Below are 22,516 nucleotides of genomic sequence, written 5' to 3'. Positions count from 1 at the left end.
ATGGCTAAGGCTATGTAAGCAGAGAAGGTAAATTCATACTCTGAGTATGTGTCAGATGAGATCAGGATGAGTCACTGCCCTCTGAAGGATGGAAGTGTCCAACATAATCAGTTTTCTACTAAGTGGTAGAACAGTGCTATTTCTGGGACTTAGAACTGGCCTCTGTTACTGACAGGTCAGGTATTCAGCAGCAGCTGTAACTAAAGCAGACTTGGGGCAAGGAAGCCCAGGAATGGCTTCCATCTTGCTACCACAGCTTCTCCATTCATAAGCCCATTGCTTCAGCACTGGGTTGGTTGAGAACAGAGGCTACATGACATGTGGGAATGCTGGGAACTGGCTAAATCATCTGACTGCTTAGTTGTTCAGCACTTCTACATTGGATACTCTCTGGTGAACATCAATGGGCAATACAAAGATTATCACACGTTTTGGTCACTATCACAGGTCCATCCACCTGCCTCTTCCCTAGAACTTAGTAGCCCTAATATTCCTATCTTGCTCCTTTAAGCTCCTTGGCTAACCCATTCATCACTGCTTATTAGTCCACTATACCCTTACCTTGGGCTACTAGTCTATTTGCAAAAATGTGGATGGCCAGAGACACTGTCCAGAACTTTGCCAATTGGACACTTTCCCTTAACCATTTGTTTTTAGGAACCTCCCTGAATGGGCCTGTAGGGCAGCTGCAGTCCACTTTAGGCTTCTACCAATGTATGGGTCAACCTAGCTACAAACCAAGCTAGGGTTTCCCCCTCTTCATCAGCAGGTTATAGAGGACCTTCCATGAAACTATAAGAATGAGCTGATATAGAGGCATGAGTGGAACAGTGATAGGTGACGTGGGGTCTGGGCACTTGTTTATAAAGTTAACTTATAGCCTTTGTATCTTCTTGAAATCAGTTCTGGAAGCACCACCCCATCTTACAATGAATTGCTACTGGGTGCACTTGAACTCATGACTTGGTTGGTCTGTCAATACTCAGCTTATGATGGCCAACTAATGGCCACATGATCACTCTGAAAATCCATGACAAGCATTATCTCTTCCAGGGCCCAGCAACACCTCGCTGCAGAACCTTAGGGGAGTACACTGTGATTCTCTTGTGGGACTTGACCAAAACTCTCTTTGGTGTCATTTTATACCATAGATGCCATGGTACCATGGGTCTGACAGGATGTATGGCCCCAGTGGGAGGGCTGCTTGGACCTCAGTCTTACCTCTTATAGGGCTCTTTCTTTTTCTGGGTTCCACTCAAAATTAGCAGGTTTCTGCATCATCCGGTCGGTGACTCAGAGCAATAATTCCTAGGGCAAAAAAAAAATGCGTCCAAAACCCAAAGAAGCCCATCCAGCACTGTGCTTCTATCTTAGTAGTAGGAGTTGCAAAGTACAATAACACAGCCTGTACCTTGGAGGGCATGTCCCAGCACGCTCCAGACCACTGGGCTTTGAAAACCCAGCAAAGGTAATAGGCCCCTGACATGATATTAGAGAAGATATGGCTAAAAAACTGATTAAAGTACGTAAATGTGAACCATAAATGATTATTCATCTTATGCTATTTTTAATATTTGAATAGTAAATGTAAAATTATAATTGTTTTAATGGTCAACATATTTTTAGAATTTTATTTGTAAAAATGATTTTTGAATATAATTATTAATTTGATTACCAATATAATAAAACCAATTTGTCAGTCAATAGGTATTTCAAAAATTGTATCACTTTCATTTAAGGGCTCTTTTAATTCTCAGAAGTGTCATGAATTGGATAATGAATCTGGTCACTTGAATGGAATGGAATGGAGAGCAGCACAGAAGAACGTTGAGATGGGGATAAAATTGGACAGATGGCTATGTTAGGTCTGGCATTTCCTCACCATATCTATACAACAGTGACACATATTCAATTTAAAATATTGGTCTAGAGTTCAGGAGGGAAGTAGGGGCTAGAAATAATGATCTGCATGGTATCTGCTTGCGGGGTAGGGCCAAACTGAGAGATTATCTGGATCAGCAGAGAATAGCACATAGTGGGAAAAGTTGGCCAAGTCTGGAGTTGAAGGATGGCTTTCAAGCCACTAGGGGGAAAAAAAAAGGAACGATTAGGGCAGAGCACAGGAAACTGAGAAACTACGTTCAAACCAGGTAGAGACAAGTTAAGGCTCAGGTATACAGAAGTAAAACATGAATTCAGAGACAGAGTGGAATCTCAGCAGTTAGAACCTAGCCAAGGCTCAGAAGGATGACGGCAGGAGCGACTTGATGCTGAGTTCTAACCATGAAGGAAAGGAAGGTGCCAATTTAGAAACCAAAGAACTAGAACAAGAACAAGGTCTAACTCCTAGTTCTAGGGTACCAGGCAAGAAGTTGATCCTGTCTTTTGAACAATTTTTATGGAACAGAGCTAGGCATTCATTACACAGTAAGATTCATTATTCTTCCTTCTTACAGAATCCATGTGATGATAAAAGACACAAAGACATCTGGTCCAGAGAGAAAACTTGTGACCACTTACCAAAATTCCTTGTAATTGGGCCACAAAAAACAGGTAAGAACAGCCAACTGTGCTGTTTACATTCTTTTTTTTTTTTTTTGTCATGAAACACATGGTCATATGGTATTTGATTATTTGGCTTTGTGAAATATTTATTAGACACCCATGCAAGTTCATTATTTGAATTTTTCTTCATCCCTGTGGATCATCTTTATGCCATGATCCTCAGAGACCCTACAGTTGCTCATTTAATTAGACTTATGGGCTAAAGTTTTATCTATCAATTTAGAAACTGTTCAACAGACATCACATTTTTGTTTGTTTTTTGTTTTTGCGGTACGCGGGCCTCTCACTGTTGTGGCCTCTCCCGTTGCGGAGCACAGGCTCTGGACGCGCAGGCTCAGCAGCCATGGCTCACGGGCCCAGCCGCTCCGCAGCATATGGGCTCTTCCCGGACCGGGGCACGAAACCGTGTCCCCTGCATCGGCAGGCGGACTCTCAACCACTGAGCCACCAGGGAAGCCCCAGACATCACATTTTTGACAACTTGCAGCTTATCACAGTTGTGATATCTGATTTTTAATTTCTACTTTTTGTGGCTTTGCCTAATTAACTCCTGAATTAAGTTATAAAAAAGGGCTTTGGCTTGATTCAAATTATTTTACACTGCATATCAACCTCGAACTGATTTAATTTTCAGAACCACTGTCATTATTACCTTCAAATATTCTACCTGTGTAGTTTGTTTGTTTTCCAAATAATCATTATGTATGAATATGGTTTAGACTTATTTTCTGATACACCTATGGCTCATCAGGCATTTTTTTCCCTTGATATTTTCTCATGTTTTGAAGGACAAGTGTATAAGAATGTAGTAAAAGAGTTGAAGGATGGCTTTCATTGGTATTTCACCAATGAGATGACACTTTCAATTAGAATATTTTATACTTTCTTCAGCATGTGAGAGCTTTATATACTTTGCTCATGTCCTGATTAATTAAACTTTTTATTGAGTTGCTGTATTTTTAATTCACAACTTTGACTAGAAGCACTTTGATCAGTGAGTACACAAACCATAACACAAAACAAACAGTCACAATAAATAAGACTGGCCTAGATGAAGATATTTATAATACAAGCATGTAGACCATTTTAAAGGTTGTGGGCAAAATTTCCAGACTCTTAGATATTTGTTGTTGAAATCTTTTCTTCCTCCATGAATATAACTTGTATTACAATAATAAGTTACATGTGCAGGGAGGGAAAAAAGCAGCACATATTTTCAGATATACCACTTTTGTTGTTGTTTAAAATGTGCATTAATTTTCTACCAACTCCCTCACAGCAGTTCTAACACTGGAATGACTACTAAAGAAACAAAATATTCCTATGTTGTAAAATCATGCTAAAGATTTAAGTCATATCCTCTATCATTTGTCATTGAATATTACTACTTCTTAGATCTGCTAGAACACTACAGGTCAGTAAGAAAAGATCTAGTTTTCTTCTTTGCTGTTTGTATTTACAGACAATAACTTATACCTTTAGATTTTAATATTTGACCTACCGGTGTGGAAATGATAAAGTTTTTAGCTGGTTTTGGTCTTCCCAAGACAAACAAACAAGTTAAAGGAATTGGATGATAATATTTTATATGCTATGAAAATGCTATCTTAGTGTGAAAATGATTGTGATAATTCTTAAAACCCATTCAGTCATAGAAGTCTGAAGTCTTCATTTGTTCTCCTATTGCTTCTGTTGGCAAAACTCCCTGTCAGAGGCTGTAAATTCCCTGGAGAATGGGCACAGATAAATGCTAAGAACCTGGCCTTTAATGTAAAGTTGTCTTTAAATAACTTAAACCTGACCCATGCATCCCTTGCAATAAACATGAGATATAAAAGTGGTCCTCAAACCCCTATTTGCTCAGTTGTTCTGAGGTGAGAATGGAAAGATGAAATATACCACCTCATTGCTGAATCCTGGAAAAAATTTCTATCAGCTAAAAGTGGGGCAGTGAATGGGGAATGACAGGGAGTGGGGTAGGCCTGGGTTTAAGGCACTCAAAGTTGACACTGTAGTCCTACTAGAATCCTGTGGACATATGGGCATTCTTCATGATTCTGGGTCATGTGATTTTGATATCACTAGGGTAGGAGAGGATTTCCAAAAGGGTTAAGTTTAGCACAATAATTCTGAAAGCATAATTCATTGGCCTTAAATCTTCTAGAAGATCAGATTTCCCATTGTCAATATTGATATCTCACAATTTGACTGACTTACCCTGGTACATTTACTCTGGTAAAACTAAAAAGAAGTTGATTATATGCAAAATAGAACAAAGTTTCTCTTAGAGCATTACAACGTGTGAGAAACTTCCTCTACAAAATATTTATATCAAAGACAGTGGATAAAAATGAATGTCAAGATAGATGAAAGCACAGGCAATAATAAAGTAAATATACATTTTGAGGCCATGGACCCAGATTTTATGGCTGATCATATGAACATCAAGCCATGTGTCTACTGTCCCTGGCTGAAATTGCTTTCTCCTTCCTTCCTCTCAGAGGCCTCCCGACATCCCTCCTGCTTCTGACAGCGTGAAGGTGTATGGCTCAGAGCATAAAGGCTTTGACTTTCTGTAGCCCAGGGTAGCTCTGGGTGCAATTCTGTGACCATCAGGGTGGCTAAACATTTGTACATGTTACCAAATGAGGTTATAGAGTATTCATTTTAAAATATTCAGCAATAATTCAAAAATATCCCTATATCTTTGCCCTGGATCCATCCAATCTCGACATCTCAGGGATGTTAACCTATTAATATTTTCAGCTCTCGTGTGTCTCAAAAATCTCCCTCTCTGTCTCTCTCTGTCTCTGTCTTTCTCTGTCTCTCTCACACAAACACAAGCTTCTTTCTCATCATCAATTAAATATTTTTATGTAGGCCCCATTCTAAAAAGTATTTAGAAAGAAACCTGCTGGATTCCCTGTTCCCTTCCAGCTGCTCTTCTATACTACTCCACCTCTAATTGATTTCCTCTCCCTGGAAGATTTTTGTTCCTCCTCTCACATGTTCTCCTTGTTGAACTCCTTTTATTTTCAGGAGAAAATCAGATCAGTTCTTCAGGACTGCTATTGCCCCCCATAACTTTCATGTCTAAATTTTTCAGTGTGTTTGAGATAGTTCTTCTGTAGTTTGGGCCTCTAATTTAGTTCTTAACCAGTTCTGACTCCTTTAATATTTTTTGTTACTTTTATATAATTTGATTCCATATTTGTTCATTTTAAACATGCTTTTCAATTAGTAATTAAATCTCCTTAAGGGCATTTATTAATTTTTGTCCTCACATTTCACTAGGAGCCACCCATTCTGGATTTCTTAGGTCCCCCAAGATCTGTTGTTACTTTCCTTTATATACATAATTCTCTGATGATCTTCTCTGCTTCCAGATCCCCAGCTACTATGATTTTTGGTGTGCCAGCCCTCTTGTGTAGCTCATTCCAAGCTCTCCTAGGGCTGGGAAATCCAACAAAATCTCCTGGGTGCAACACGTTACAAAAGAAAGAACCTTTTCCATGAGGGAAGTTTTGATTTATGAGAGCCTGTCCCTTCATGACCCTTCCTGCTGTGGTCCTCAGTATCTGGCCTGACTCAGGTTTAGAGGTGACATTTGTGCCTTCTGTGATATGTACACTCAGTGGGTTCTATCAGCCAGTCTGTTTAACCTAGTATCTCAGCTATCCGACTTGATTGTCCCATCTTGTCACGGTAGAACATTCAACTGGCCATCTTCCAGAATCCTGCACTCCTCTTTCAGACTTACTGGAAACATGTTTTTAAGGTACAACCTTAAAAAATGCTTCCTCCTGGAAGTCTTCACTGACTTCCCAAGTATAAATCACCCATTTTCTCAGGTATTAGAAAAACACTCTGCTCTTATCATAGAACCTCCCTCACTACGCTGCAATTACCTGTTTACTTGACTCAAGTCCACAGATACACTTTAAGTCTATCGAGGCCAGCAAATGTATTTTTCTTATCAAGATTTATCATCAATCATTACTACAGCAACTTGTACAGAGTTGCACAGGTCAACATCTTTTGAATAGTTTGATTTAATTTAATTGATCTGAATATAATATTAATTGAGGTTCAGGTATTATGCTCGATGTCTTTGATACTTTTGCCACTCATCCAACTCCAGGAGGGAAATTGAACCACCTGATTTCTGAAGTTCTCCCCTAGCTGTATTATCTAACAGTCTGCTTGACTTTGACTATATCCTCATATTAAATGAAGTGTTTAGGTCAATAGAATCATGAAGACTAATATAAGAACACAAATCATTGCCACATGAAATGCACTCAACTGATTTTAAGGAAATCATTTTGATACTGGAATGATTTGGTCTTTTGCATATTACCTTTTAAGCAAAAATTTTGTTACAATATATGTCTTTTCTTTTATTGCTGTATAACCTGTTGCCTCTTGTTTTGTAATAGGAACAACAGCACTTTATTTATTTCTTCTTATGCACCCTTCCATCATCAGCAATCTCCCCAGCCCCAAAACATTTGAAGAAGTCCAATTCTTTAATGGCAACAACTACCACAAGGGAATTGACTGGTAAGAAAAATAACAAAAAGTAAAGTCCATTATTAACACATGCTCGTTCATAGCTGAGCAATTATAGATGTATGCATGGCATCTACATAATTACAGAATAAATGTATGTTCAGTTCTACCATAGTGAATTAGAAATTAATTTATAATGATATATTTAATCAGTGTTGCCTATAATTTGATTTGGACAGTGCAATAATGATAATATTTTTCTGGTAAATTATTATGATTGAATAAAGAGGATTATGGAATATTTTTCATCAGCACTATTCATAAGGATATTTAAAATTCTCCTTAAGCATATTATTATTTTACTGTGCCTAGAATTTTTTTTAACTAAATACATAATTTGTCTTCACAATGACTCTTGAGAAAACAAATAAATCAGTAGGTTGTTTTATTTTATAGTCCGTGACATGTATCTTCATTAATCACATAGACTGTAAATGTTGTATTATAATATAAGCTGATATTTGTCATGCCAATAACAGAGCGCTTCCAAAATCATATTACTGCTAGTCACACATGTGCATAAGAGGAAAATTACTTTGTATTTGATAAGTTATGATAATTTCAAAATCACAATATTTTTCCTTAACTGAAATCGAATAAACCTGGTATTGTAACTGATGTTCACTCTGGGGAATTTTTCTAGCTCTATCCCAATTTTCTAAGGAAAATATGGCCCTGATTTCCAAATCCCCCCCTGAGGAAAGTTCCCCTCAATGCATACCTCTGTAGCATGTAACCTTATGTCAACATTACACGTGAATATGTCCTCATAAAAGGCTCATTCTTTTAAGATGCAGCTAGGAGGAGAGGGGGGCAGGGGCGATGCCAGTGAGCAGATTTGACTTCCCATCTTGAGTAGAGCCGTGTCCACTCTGCACCTAGGAGATCACTATTCTACCTTACTTTAAAAAGACTAAATGAATTTTGAAATTGCATGCAAGTTACTGAAAGCAGAGCAGCAATTTTATCTGTGAGCTCAAATGGAACACAGATTGTTAAGCAGGGATATAGATGACACTTTTCACCACTTCACATTTGGGAAATATAATAACAAATGTCAAAGAGGAAAATAAGTGTCTTATATGAATTCTTCATTGCTCTTATTATTTATTTCTAGAACATTTGAGGGTTAGAGAAGTGATGAGCTGTAAAGAGGGTTACACACATAATTAACACCTTGCACTGAATTAACTTCTGAACATATTGATTCCATAATCTACACACAGAGGAATGTTCCCACAGCATATGGAAGAGTGAACCTGCTGAGGCACCACAGAATCAACTGGCAGGAAATATCTCCTTAATCACTCTGGATAGACTATAATGTGTTCACATTGCTACACATACTGCAAATCATGCAGAAGTTAAAAAGGAGGAAAGCAACTATGCCCTAATCAGTTTAGCATTTTATAGCTATTCTGAGATTTTCCTCTTTTGTGCACTTTAATCTCAACTTAAGAATTTTGCATTCAAGTTTGCAAACATAAATTTGCTATTTTTTTTGAGAGAACACATTTTATTCTCAGGAATTTTAAATATATCATAAAAATTTAATATATACAAATCAAGATAAGAATAATTCCTTAATTACATCTAGTATGGATGACACAGGGAAGAATATATTTTGAGAGACCAACTGTGAAAGGAGACTGTTATATAAATTTTCCACAAAGGTGTAAATAGTTTAGCAGTCTATCCTGTGAGGTACTTGAAAAATTCTGTTTTTTTTTTCAAGTTAGAAATAATTTATTTTGTATAGTTTCCCTATTAAAAAATTATACAATTTTTAAAGGTTGCTTTCCTTTTATGGTCATTACGAAATATTGACTATATTCCCCGTGTTGTACAATACATTCTTGAGCCTATCTTACACACAATAGTTTGTACCTCCCACTTTCCCACCCCTATATTGCCTCTCTCCCCCTGCCACTAGTAACCACTAGTTTCTTCTCCATATCTGTAAGTCTGCTTCTTTTTTGTTATATTCATTACTTTGTTGTATTTTTTAGATTCCACATGTAAGTGTATCATACAGTATTTGTCATTTTCTGACTTATTTCACTTAGCATAATGCCCTCCAGGTCCATCTATGTTGCTGCAAATGGCAAACCTTTGTTCTTTTTTACAGCTGAATAGTATTACATTGCATATTCATACCACATCTTCTTTATCCATTCATCTGTTGATGGACATATAGGTTGCTTCCATATCTCGGCAGTTGTAAATAACATGCTATGGACACGGGGGTGCATGTAACTTTTTTTTTTTTTTTTTTTTGGCGGTACACGGGCCTCTCACTGTCGTGGCCTCTCCCGTTGCGGGGCACAGGCTCCGGACGTGCAGGCTCAGCAGCCATGGCTCACGGGCCCAGCCACTCCGTGGCATGTGGGATCTTCCCGGACCGGGACACGAACCTGTGTCCCCTGCATCGGCAGGCGGACTTTCAACCACCGCGCCACCAGGGAAGCCCCTCATTGTAATTTGGATTTGCATTTCTCTAATGATTAGTGATGTTGAGCATCCTTTCATGTGTTTGTTTGCAATATATATATCTTCTTTGGAGAAATGTCTGTTTAGGTAGTCTGCCCATTTATGGACTGGGTTGTTTTTTTTTTGATATTGAGCTGCATGACCTGCTTGTATATTTTGGAGATTAATCCTTTGTCAGTTGCTTTGTTTGCAAATGTTTTCTCCCATTCTGAGGGTTGTCTTTTCATCTTGTTTATGATTTCCTTTGCTGTGCAAAAGCTTTTAAGTTTCTCTAGGTCCCATTTGTTTATTTTTGTTTTTATTTCTGTTTCTCTAGGAGGTGGGTCAAAAAGGATCTTGCTGTGATTTATGTCAGTGTTCTGCCTATGTTTTCCTCTAAGAGTTTTATAGTTTCTGGCCTTACATTTAGGTCTTCAATCCATTTTGAGTTTATTTTTGTGTATGGTGTTAGGGAGTGTTCTAATTTCATTCTTTTACATGTAGCTGTCCAGTTTTCCCAGCACCACATATTGAAGAGGCTGTATTTTTTCTGTTGTATATTCTTGCCTCGTTTATTAGAAATAAGATGACCATATGTGCGTGGGTTTATCTCAGGGCTTCCTATCCTGTTCCATTGACCTATATTTTGGTTTTTGTGCCAGTACCATACTGTCTTGATTACTGTAGCTTTGTGGTATAGTTTGAAGTCGGGGAGCCTGATTACTCCAACTCTGTTTTTCTTTCTCAAGATTGCTTTGGCTTTCGGGATCTTTTGTGTTTCCATACAAATTATGAAATTTTTTGTTCTAATTCTGTGAAGAATGCCAGTGGTAGTTTGATAGGGATTGCATTGAATCTGTAGATTGCTTTGGGTAGTAGAGTCATTTTCACAATGTTGATTCTTCCAATCCAAGAACATGGTATATTTCTCCATCTGTTTGTATCATCTTTAATTTCTTTCATCAGTGTCTTACAGTCTGCTGCTTACAGGTGCTTTTCTCCTTACGTAGGTTTATTCCTAGGTATTTTATTCTATTTTTTGCAATGGTAAATGGGAGTGTTTCCTTAATTTCTCTTTCAGATTTTTCATCATTAGTGTATAGGAATGCAAGAGATTTCTGTGCATTAATTTTGTATCCTGCTACTTTACCAAATTCATTGATTAGCTCTAGTAGTTTTCTGATAGCATCTTTAGGATTCTATATACATAGTATCATGTCATCTTCAAACAGTGACAGTTTTACTTCTTTTCTGATTTGGATTCCTTTTATTTCTTTTTCATCTCTGATTGCTGTGGCTACAACTTCCAAAACTATGTCGCATAATAGTGGTGAGAGTGGGCAACCTTGTCTTGTTCCTGATCTTAATGGAAATGGTTTCAGTTTTTCACCATTGAGAATGATGTTGGCAGTGGGTTTTGTCATATGTTGCCTTGATTATGTTGAGGTAAGTTCCCTCAATGCCTCCTTTCTGGAGAGTTTTTTATCATAAATAGGTGTTGAATATTTTGAAAGCTTTCTCTGCATCTATTGAGATGATCATATGGTTTTTCTCCTTCAATTTGTTAATATGGTTTATGACATTGATTGCTTTGCGTGTATTGAAGAATCCTTCCATTCCTGGGATAAATCCCACTTGATCATGGTGTATGATCCTTTTAATGTGCTGTTGGATTCTGTTTGCAGGTATTTTGTTGAGGATTTTTGCATCTATGTTCATCAGTGATATTGGCCTGTAGTTTTTTTTCTGACATCTTTGTCTGCTTTTGGTATCAGGGTGATGGTGGCCTTGTAGAATGAGTTTGGGAGTGTTCCTCCCTCTGCCATATTTTGGAAGAGTTTGAGAAAGATAGGTGTTAGCTCTTCTCTAAATGTTTGGTAGAGTTCACCTATGAAGCCATCTGGTCCTAGACTTTTGTCTGCTGGAAGATTTTTAATCACAGTTTCAATTTCAGTGCTTATGATTGGTCTGTTTATATTTTCTATTTCTTCCTGGTTCAGTTTCGGAAGGTTGTGCTTTTCTAAGAATTTGTCCATTTCTTCGTGGTTGTCCATTTTATTGGTATATAGTTGCTTTTAGTAATCTCTCATGATCCTTTGTACTTCTGGAGTGTAAGTTGTTACTTTTCCTTTTTCATTTCTAATTCTATTGAGTTGAATCTTCTCACTTTTTTTCTTGATGAGTCTGGCTAACGGTTTATCAGTTTTGTTTATCTTCTCAAAGAACCAGCTTTTAGTTTTATTGATCTTTGCTATCGTTTCCTTCATTTCTTTTTCATTTATTTCTGATCTGATATTTATGCTTTCTTTCCTTCTGCTAACTTAGGGTTTTTTTGTTCTTTCTCTAATTGCTTCAGATGTAAGGTTAGGTTGTTTATTTGAGATGTTTCCTGTTTCCTGAAATGGATTGTACTGCTATAAACTTCCCTCTTAGACCTGCTTTTGCTGCATCCCATAGGTTTTGAGTTGTTGTGTTTTCATTGTCATTTGTTTCTAGGTATTTTTTTGATTTCCTCTTTGATTTCTTCAGTGATCTCTTGGTTATTTAGTAGTGTATTGTTTAGCCTCCATGTGTTTGTATTTTTTGCAGATTTCTTCCGGTAATTGATATCTATTCTCATAAAGTTGTGGTGGGAAAAGATACTTGATATGATTTCAAATTTCTTGTGACCCAAGATGTGATCTATCCTGAAGAATGTTCTATGTGCACTCGAGAAGAAAGTGTTTTGGGATGGAATGTCCTATAAATATCAATTAAGTCCATCTTGTTTAATGTATCATTTAAAAGCTTGTGTTTCCTCATTTATTTTCATTTGGGATGATCTGTCCATTGGTGAAAGTGAGGTGTTAAAAGTCCCCTACATTTATTGTGTTACTGTCGATTTCACCTTTTATGGCTGTTGGCATTTGCCTAATGTATTGAGGTGCTCCTATGTTGGGTGCATAACTATTTACAATTATTATATCTTCTTCTTGGATTGATCTCTTGATCATTATGTAGTGTCCTTCTTTGTCTCTGGTAATAGTTTTTATTTTAAAGTCTATTTTGTCTGATATGAGAATTGCTACTCCAGCTTTCTTTTGATTTCTGTTGGCATGGAATATCTTTTTCCATCCCCTCACTTTCTGTCTGTATTTGTCCCTAGATCTGAAGTGGGTCTACTGTAGACAGCATATATACTGGTCTTGTTTTTGTATCCATTTAGGCAGTCTGTGTCTTTTGGTTGGAGCACTTAATCCATTCACCTTTAAGGTAGTTATTGGTATGTATGTACCTATTACCATTTTCTTAATTGTTTTGGGTCTGTTATTGTAGGTCTTTTCCTTCTCTTGTGTTTCCTGCCTAGAGAAGTTCCTTCAGCATTTGTTGTAAAGCTGGTTTGGTGGTGCTGAATTCTCTTAACTTTTGCTTGTCTGTAAAGGTTTTAATTTCTCCATCAAGTCTGATTGAGATCTTTGCCGGGCAGAGTAATCTTGATTGTAGGTTTTCCCTTTCATCACTTTAAATATGTCCTGCCACTCCCTTCTGGCTTGCAGAGTTTCTGCTGAAAGATCAGCTGTTAACCTTATGGGGATTCCTTTTTTTGTTATTTGTTGCTTTTCACTGTGGCTTTTAATACTTTTTCTTTGCATTTAATTTTTGATAGTTTGATTAATATGTGTCTTGGTGTGTTTCTCCTTGGATTTATCCTGTATGGGACTCTCTGCTTCCTGGACTTGACTGACTATTTCCTTTCCCATATTAGGGAAGTTTTCAACTATAATCTCTTCAAATATTTTCTCAGTCCCTTTTTTTTCTCTTCTTCTTCTGAGACCCCTATAATTCGAATGTTGGTGTGTTTAATGTTGTTCCAGAAATCTCTGAGACTGTCCTCAATTCTTTTCATTTTTTTTTCTTTATTCTTCTCTGAGGTAGTTATTTCCACTATTTTATCTTCCAGGTCACTTATACTTTCTTCTGCCTCAGTTATTCTGCTATTGATTCCTTCTAGAGAATTTTTAATTTCATTTATTGTGTTGTTCATCATTGTTTGTTTGCTCTTTATTTCTTCTAGTTCCTTCTAAACGTTTCTTGTATTTTCTCCATTCTATTTCCAAGATTTTGGGTATCTTTACTATCATTACTCTGAATTCTTTTTCAGATATACTCTCTATTTCCTCTTCATTTTTTTGGTCTGGTGGGTTTTTACCTTGCTCCTTCATCTACTGTGTGTTTCTCTGTCTCCTCATTTTGCTTAACTTTCTGTGTTTGGGGTCTCCTTTTTGCAGGCTGCATGTTCATAGTTCCTGTTGTTTTTGGTGTCTTCCCCTAAGTTGATACGCTTGGTTCAGTGGTTTGTGTAGGCTTCCTGGTGGAGGGGACTAGTGCCTGTGTTCTGGTGGATGAGGCTGGATCTTGTCTTTCTAGTGGGGAGGACCACGTCTGGTGATGTGTTTTCAGATGCACCTGGTGTGTCTGTGACCTTATTATGATTTTAGGCAGCTTCTCTGCTAATGGGTGGGGTTGTGTTCCTGTCTTGCTAGTTGTTTGGCATAGAGTGTCCAACTCTGGAGCTTGCTGGTCATTGAGTAGAGCTGGGTCTTAGGGTTGAGATGGAGATCTCTGAGAAAGTTTTCACTGTTTGATATTACGTGGGGCCGGGAGGTCTCTGGTGGACCAATGTCCTGAACTTGGCTCTCCCACCTCAGTGGCTCAGTCCTGACACTTGCTTGGAGCACTAGGACCCTGTCAGCCACATGGCTGCTAGTGTTGGAGGGTCTCCTGCAGAGGCAGGGGTGTCTGTGGCTCACTGCGGGGACAAGGACACTGGCGGCAAAAGTTCTGGGAAGTACTCCTTGGCCTGAGCCCTCCCAGAGTCTGAAAAATTCTTAACTAAGTAAAGATATGAAGTAATTTAAAATATTTACTAGGCAATATGGTGTAATTTGCTGTTTGCCAAGGGTAAACCTAATTTTTCTGGTTTTGGCTTTTGATAGCACAGAACATCAACCCAAATGTAAAGGATTTTCCCTCTGTTCTTTAACAACCTACCTACTTCATCTCACTCTTTCCCCTGCCCTAACTAGTCCATTAGAACAATATTACCTGGGATTGTTTTTACATTCAAAGTGTATACAGTAGTCTCTATTTTGACTATTATAACACCAATAATTAGAAATTGATATAAATGGATGTCAAATATTTAAATTATTTTTTATCCATAGTATGGCAGGAAATCAATTAGACCTCAAATTAATTAATTGTCTTTCTCTGCCTTCAGGTATATGGAATTTTTCCCTACTCCATCCAACATTACAAGTGACTTTCTATTTGAAAAGAGTGCTAATTATTTCCATTCAGAAGAAGCTCCCAAACGAGCTGCATCTCTGGTCCCCAAAGCCAAGATCATCACCATCCTCATTGACCCCTCAGACAGGGCATACTCTTGGTACCAGGTATGAAGCAGTGAAAAATACCATTAAAAGCATTTGGTCATAGCTTGAATGTAAGCAATGGTGAATTAACAAAGTAAAGTCCAGATGTATTGAACAGTCAAATGTTAAAAGAGCTAAACAAACAAAAAAAATTATGAGAAATAAGAACTATTGATAAGATCTAATTGATATCAATTTGGGCAAGGAGTTTCAAGCATAAACATAACAGAAGAAAATCACACATCAAGGAATTAATAGATTGAACCATATAAACATGTAAAATGTTGGTCAGTCACAATTAACAAAATTAAAATTACCATCTAAGTAGAGCATCTTTAGCAATACATGTTAAATGGCTTAGTTCCCTTAATTTGTAAAAAAAAAAAAAAAACAAAAAGTTCCTGCAAACTGGTAAAAGTAACTAACTAAATAAATATTTGAGTAAAAAAATGAGCAGACAAGCAAAAGGCATAGATAAACAATTTACATACACACACACAAATCCAACCGGACAATAATTTACATGAAAAATTAGGGATCAACAAAATATAAATCAAAATGGTAGTTTTTAAAATATCATCTTGGCAAAAATTGTCATGCTTGTTCTCTCTGTTGACAAGGGTGTGTTGATAAAAGTACTAGAACTTTCCAATAGAAGGATATATATGGAGATATTTTCTGAAAACTAATTTGGTGACAGTTATCAAAAGGTTTGTAAAGGTACTTTTGTGCTGTGATTCCTCTTCTGGAATCAATCATAAGAAAACCTCAATAGGATTAAAAATATGTATCCCTTTTTTATTCATCGAAGTACTAATCATAATAACAAAAGGAAAAGTAAATATCCAACAATATAGAATTGTGTCGCACTGAAATGGAGTATTCTTCAGCATTTCATGATGGTTTTAATCCATAGAATGATAATTAAAACATAGTGTTCATTCTAATGTGTGGATAGATATTAATCAAATAAGCAAAAAGGTATATAATTAGAAATTTTGAATGCTCTGTGAGGAAGTATGGGAGGTGCTATGAGAGCACTCTCTAGAGAAATCAACTTTAGACTTAAAACTGATGGACGAGTAGGTTTAACTGAGTGAGGGTAGAGGGAGAGTGGGGCAGAGGGAAAGTATGTGTAGTCCCCTGGGTGCAAAGAACCACAGCACAGCTAAAGAACTAAAAGAAAGGGTTCACGTGGTTAGAGAGCAAAACCCGAGGTGGAGACCTGTGGGAGATGAGTCTGAGAGGCAGACGGGGGCTAGAAGCCAAGTGGGAGAACCAAGTGGCCACCATTCCTTGAGCCATCGAAAGCCTTTTAAAAATGTTAAACCAGTGTGTAACTACCAGAATTCCTTTTAGAAAACATGATACTATCTGCTATTTGAAAAATGGACTGGAGTGGAAGAAGTAACCACTCAGAGAAGTCAAGTAGAGGCTATTGCAATAGTCCTGCTGTGAAATGGCAGTAGCAAGGACAAAGATAGTAAGTAGAAATGGAATGAAGGATAAAGTGTCAAGAGATAGGGATTAAAATCAACAAAGCCTGGTGAGAAAAGTGTCAAAGATCAATCAAATTTCCAGTCTGGGCAACTGGATGATAACCATATATTCCCATGAAAAAGAAGCACTGAAGAAGGATACAGGTGTTGTGCAGGGGTGGGGGAAGGCTAAAGATGTGACACAGATGGAAATCATGAGGTTATGGCATCACTGTCACACCAAAAGCAGCAATAGAGGTGGCTGGCACTGTGGGGAAGGGTCTGAGCAGGAGACAGAAATTTGTGAATCAGAGGCAAAAAGCCACAGAAATGGTGAAATCCCCTAAGGAGAAGGTTCAGAGAAGAAAAGTAGAGAAAAGAATGAAGCAGCCAGAGAGAAAACAGCCAGAGGAGTAATAAAAAAATCCAGCAGATACCAAGAAAGGAGTACTACCAAATGAAGGAGGTGACAGCAATGTCAAACAGCTGCTAAGAAATTAGACAATTAGGCAAAATAAGGCCTAAACTATTTTCATTCAGTTGAAAGACATGGAGGGAAGTGAAACTTTTAGCAAACAAGACACAGCGGATCAAGGAAGATGTGTTTATAGTGGTGGTGATTTGAATAATAATGAAAAGTTTTCAAAGGAAGCAGGATGTTAAAGGTCCCCCAAGGGAAAATGGGGAATCAGCCCTGGGAGGATCCTGAGAGATCTGGAAGGGTGGCGACAGGAAATAGCTTAGATGGGAGGGAAGCACTCCATTTCCAGAGTTCTTCACTTTTCTTGTGCTGGGACCCTTCTGGCAGTAGGGTGGAGTCCATGTTCCCCATTTCAGAAATATATTTTTAAAGCATTAAAATACATAGTATTACAGAGGAAACAACTATATAGAAAATTAATTAAAATCAGTAACAAATTTAAAATCAAATTTGTTTAAAAACAAATTTAAATTTACTGATTTTAAATTAAAAGTAATTTAAAATCAGTAACAAATATTTACTAAATCATTAAACGGAAATATCTAATGATGGGGCTAATACTACTGTAATTTTGAAATAGCGGTAAGTATAAACATTTGATATATCTGAAAGACCTGTAATGTGATTAAAAAGAACTGATTTTTATTGGTGGTAAGATCACAAGTACAGTACATACCAAATTTTATTTAGAAATTACTAAAAATAAAGAGACTTTTTTTTGAAGATTCAAGTTCATAGATCCTCTGAATTCTATCAGCGGGAGTTATTAAGAACCCCTGCATTGAAACTTAAGGGATAAAAAAGGGTATAAAGGTACTTGCTGGTAAATTTGAAGGTCTGGGATGGAGAAATTAAAGTGACTATGATGGTCTCTTTTTCCTTTAAAAAGTTGAGAACAAGTTAATCTAATGAAAAGAGGGGGAAGATTTGGGAGGCAGTAGTTTGAGGAGAGAAAAAAGGGGGTATGAAATCTTGCTACAGGGGTGAGGTAAAGTTGACCAGAGAAATGTAAAATCGCCCATTGCAATGAAAGCCTAATTAAAGCTGATGACCTTGAATTTAAGCTGGTAATAATCTATATGTACTAAAATCCCAATGATATGAGTACATACATAAATTAATGTCAAAATAAAGTAGATTAAAAGAAAAAAATTAATAGCATTGTAAAATAACAAGTAATTTTTCTTTTTCCTTTATTCTTTTTCTTGACTTTTCAAAATTTCTTCAATAAACATATATCTCTAAGAACAAATAATGATGGACAGGAAAACATGATACTGCAAACTGAGATTGCCAGTGGTTAAGAATTCAAGTGGAACACTTGTTTTGGGAGCAAAATCCAGAAATTATTGTTGGAATCCATGAGTCAATGACTCCCTAATATACAAAAATGTGTCTTTCTCACTATAACAACAAAATTCATATTGCAAAGCAAGATAAACTTATTTTTTTCAATCATGCCAAAATTTTTGAGTTATTAAGCCTTAGTGAAACATTTTGAATGCGAACACTTGGGGAAAAATGTTGCACATTTTCCCGGCAGAAAAAATGGTCACTACTTAGAGCAGATTATATGAATCTCTTTTTTCTTCCCACATGGATTCAACTTTTTTTTTAAAAAAAGAATCTATGCCTGCTTCTTCAAGTAAATTCTTTGAACATACACATTTGAAATGAATAATTTTTTCTGATAATACTTTTTATTGCTATATTGCTAAGAGTAGGGTCCCCATCCTGCTGTACATTTCAAAATAATGCAACCTATTACTTACATTGCATTATTACCCAGTCCTGTCTATTCAGTAAGCACCATAAATTTGAAGCTCAGCAGGTATAATTCAGAAAGTCCTACAAATGTCACCTGCCACTATAATTTCTACCCCACATTTTTATAATGGGCCTCACAGAGGACCTATAGTGCTATTTTTTCCAATTCTGTGTGACTTCTGGTCATATTTTTACGCTAATCTTTTTAGTTGCATAAATATAAAAAAAAAGTTGGTGCTAAACTGGTATAAGTCAATATAGAGCAGATTAAGTACAATTCCATATTATCACTGTGCAAAGTAGAAATGTTCGCATTACTGTATTAACGTGCACATAGTATGTTTATATTTCTTCACTCAAGTTACCCTGTTTCTACACCTTGTATTAATTAAATGTACTATGTAGTCTCTATGTATGTAGCATAATGCATTTACAAATAAGGTCAATAAGTATGCAATTATGAGAGGGCTTCAAAAGTATTATTATTTCTACCAACCTACCACTCACTAGTTACACTTTAACCATTTACCACTTAATCATCTTTACTTTCTTAGCAATTTTTATTTCTAACATATATAAGGGCTGCTATTACATAATTCTATCAGGCTCTAATATACTTCCATCCTTATCCTGTAGTAAATTTTCTTTAAGTTCACTTTTAGATATCTTGCAAAATCAATTCATCCATTCCCACACACCTCATTCATCTTCACTCAAATTTACGTTAAAGTTCTCTTAGTTTCCACATTTATTCTTTTCTGCTTATTAGTTTCTCACTACACTTTAGCTCAAAAGCATCAATCATTAAAAAAGATCCCTTCATCTTTCATTCAGAACTAATCACTTATTGGTCTGGCTATCACAGCAAATAACTTATACCTCTAGTCAAATATATGACTTTATCACAATCTGTTAATCTGTTGTTTTCCATACCAGATTTTGATTTCTTTGAAGACAGCAATTTTGTCTTACCTATAGCTTTTTATCTCTAGAATCTATTGCAGGTTATTGTTATGGGAAGGATCTTAATAAATGCTTATAAAATTGTATTGATTTGTGTGGGGCTCTTGAGCTTGACCAATGATGGTAGGATGTGAAAGATTCAGAGAATTTGGTACTGAAAAGCAGTAGTGAATCGGTATTTAGGAATTAGCAGAGTTAGGTGGAAACCCTTGGGAGGGTAAAAGCAAAGTGCCTTGGGCAACATCAACATAAATATGACACCTGAGCAAGCATGAATAAACATCTGCCTTCTCTGTACCCATAGCACCTGCCACAGAGGGATATTGGGGAATTGTCGGAACCCTCAGGAGTGGCTGTAATGAAACAAGAGAACAGTAATATGTAAGCCTACTCCTGCCAATCAAAATCTCTTTTCATCAGGCTTGATCTGTCTGGTCCCTGACATCTTTTCACTTATAATCAGACCCATGGAGAAAATCCTTGTACTCTGTCTCTTGTCTTACACCTAAACGTTTTAGACATGAAGACAACCACAGGCTATCTGAATGCTACTTGATATATATGGAAGGCTTATACTCTATATAAACAATATGCCAATGCCTAGGCTTCAATATAGTGTGCACTTTTCACCTCATTTTTCATTCTAAAGTCAATTAATTATTTTTAGTTACTCTTTTTGGAATAAAAGACACATGACACACACACATATATCCACATATCAAACACATACATGCACACATACCTATGCAGGCATAAAGAAAATTAATTTTACAATTGACTTTCTTATTAAAGCACCAAAGATCACATGAAGATCCAGCTGCCCTGAGGTTTAATTTCTATGAAGTTATCACAACAGCACATTGGGCCCCATCTGACCTGAAAACTTTGCAGAGAAGATGCCTATTACCTGGATGGTATGCGGTCCACATAGAAAGATGGCTAACTTACTTTGCTACTTCTCAGGTAATGTCCTGAACTGAATTTCTTCTGTTTATTATATCGTCATAGTGTTGCACTGACAAACAGAAAATATAAATTGACATTGCCACAGATAGCAATTTATTATCAGAGATGATCATACCTAAGGAAGAAATGTGGATTTTTACATTTTTAATGTCAGTGGTAGTACTACAATGTTAAGTGGCTGTGAAACACATTCTGGGGATCTTCTTTTGGATAGTAGCTGGTCTCAAAGTGGTAGGGCCTCACACAGGAGGCATCAGGTGCTTCACAGGCAATAACCAGTAGAGGAGCAGCCAGTTAGACCCTTTATGGAACACCATGTGCAGATGCCCGTGTGTCATCTGTCCTGTGGGAATCTTATAAGGAAAGAAGGAGGTTATGGATTAGACTGTCAAAATGGAAAGTGTTGTAACAGCTCCAGGAACTTGGGATAGAACAGGAAATAAGGATTTGCAGAAAGCGTCCACATCCTTTATCTTCTTCATTCCAGTCAGGTCACAACTAAAACCTGAGTTCTCTGTTGTGGTTTGTAAGGAGAATAGATGGGTAATTTTCATCTGTATGCCCATTATTTCCAAGCCCTTGGCTCCAAGGTTAACTCATGGAATTTCATAGGTTGGATAATTGTCCAACCTTGTATTGTATTGCAGAGCAGATGGAAAATCGTGTTTCTACTGAACTACTAAATCAAGAGAGTGTCAGTGTTTATGATTTACAATCAAGTTAGTTAAGGGTTATAAAAAATGCCTTTGGCAAAATTTGCTGTTTATTTGGAAGGACACAAGAATAGTAAACATTAACATGTATGCTAAGTAGTGCATATTTTCTTCCTTTTCACACTGATCTAATTGATTAACATCATACCAGGTCAAGGGAGGCAGCTTGGTCTATTTAATTTAATTTTGTTCTTCATAAAGTGACTATTTTTGACTCTACAGTTGCTAATTATTGATGGACAGCAGCTGAGATCTGACCCAGTTACTGTGATGGACGAAGTCCAGAAGTTTCTGGGAGTTACACCTCATTATAATTACTCTGAAGCACTAACGTGAGTCTATTCTCATGGTTGATTTCATTTCCATTATTTTCCATCATAAATTATCACCGGTAGGTGTGTATATAGCATCATTAATACTAGGTATGAATTTATACATCATTATGCTACTCAAAAGCAGTCAAAGGAATGTCCTCATTATTCATGTAGTGTCTCCCTTTTGAATACCAGGAACACTTTACCTTATAGGCATTTTATGTATCACAAATTCCCCTTTTTGTGAGCTTTTTCCCAGTATAAATTTGTTTAAGTAAACTTTCTACATGCCTGCTCTATGCAGAAAGTGTTCTAGGAATTGAGGTTACAAAGGTGAAAAAGATGATCTCTTTCCCCAAGTAATTTACAGGTTAGAAATAAAATGTTGATGGCCTCCATTAGCTCTGTGAAAGTGAGTAGTGTTTTGGGCAGAACTGGGAAAGGGATACATTCATGTTTTACTCTGTATTTTTTAAATTGTGTGTAACCAAATATAATCACGTGTAATGTTGTAGTTTTTATTACACGGCTGACCACCCAGAACCTACCGGCATGTAACCGTAGCCATTTTATTATGCTCATGGGTCCTGTGAGCTGGGAATTTAGACAGGACACAGCCAGGACAACTTGTCTGCTCAAAATATATACTTGGGGCCATATTTGGGGAGACATGAATATCTAGGTATGACTTGAATGGCTGGAGACTGGAGTCTTCTTGAAGCTTCTTTACTCACACCTTTGGCTCTTGGACTGGGATAGCTCGAAGCTGAGCTCAGAGGGACAAGACCTCTGTGTGACTTTCTCACAGTGTAGT

The 22,516-nt window shown here is 36.9% G+C and overlaps 1 protein-coding gene across 2 annotated transcripts in view; it reads left to right on the top strand.

Moving 5' to 3' along the window:
• The window catches only part of LOC136123111 (bifunctional heparan sulfate N-deacetylase/N-sulfotransferase 4), a 239,054-nt gene that overhangs the window by 205,548 nt on the left and 10,990 nt on the right, over positions 1-22,516 (top strand). The window contains exons 7-11 of one of the 2 annotated variants that reach the window (XM_065877190.1): positions 2,457-2,553; positions 7,005-7,128; positions 14,867-15,041; positions 20,502-20,672; positions 21,611-21,720. In XM_065877190.1, the coding sequence (XP_065733262.1) occupies positions 2,457-2,553; positions 7,005-7,128; positions 14,867-15,041; positions 20,502-20,672; positions 21,611-21,720 (677 nt within the window). The remainder of the gene's footprint in view (positions 1-2,456; positions 2,554-7,004; positions 7,129-14,866; positions 15,042-20,501; positions 20,673-21,610; positions 21,721-22,516) is intronic. The other variant, XM_065877191.1, reaches the window with a different exon arrangement.

This window comes from Phocoena phocoena, chromosome 5 (genome assembly GCF_963924675.1).
Source record: "Phocoena phocoena chromosome 5, mPhoPho1.1, whole genome shotgun sequence".
NCBI classification, from domain to species: domain Eukaryota; kingdom Metazoa; phylum Chordata; class Mammalia; order Artiodactyla; family Phocoenidae; genus Phocoena; species Phocoena phocoena.
This window is presented reverse-complemented; position numbering and strand designations above follow the sequence as displayed.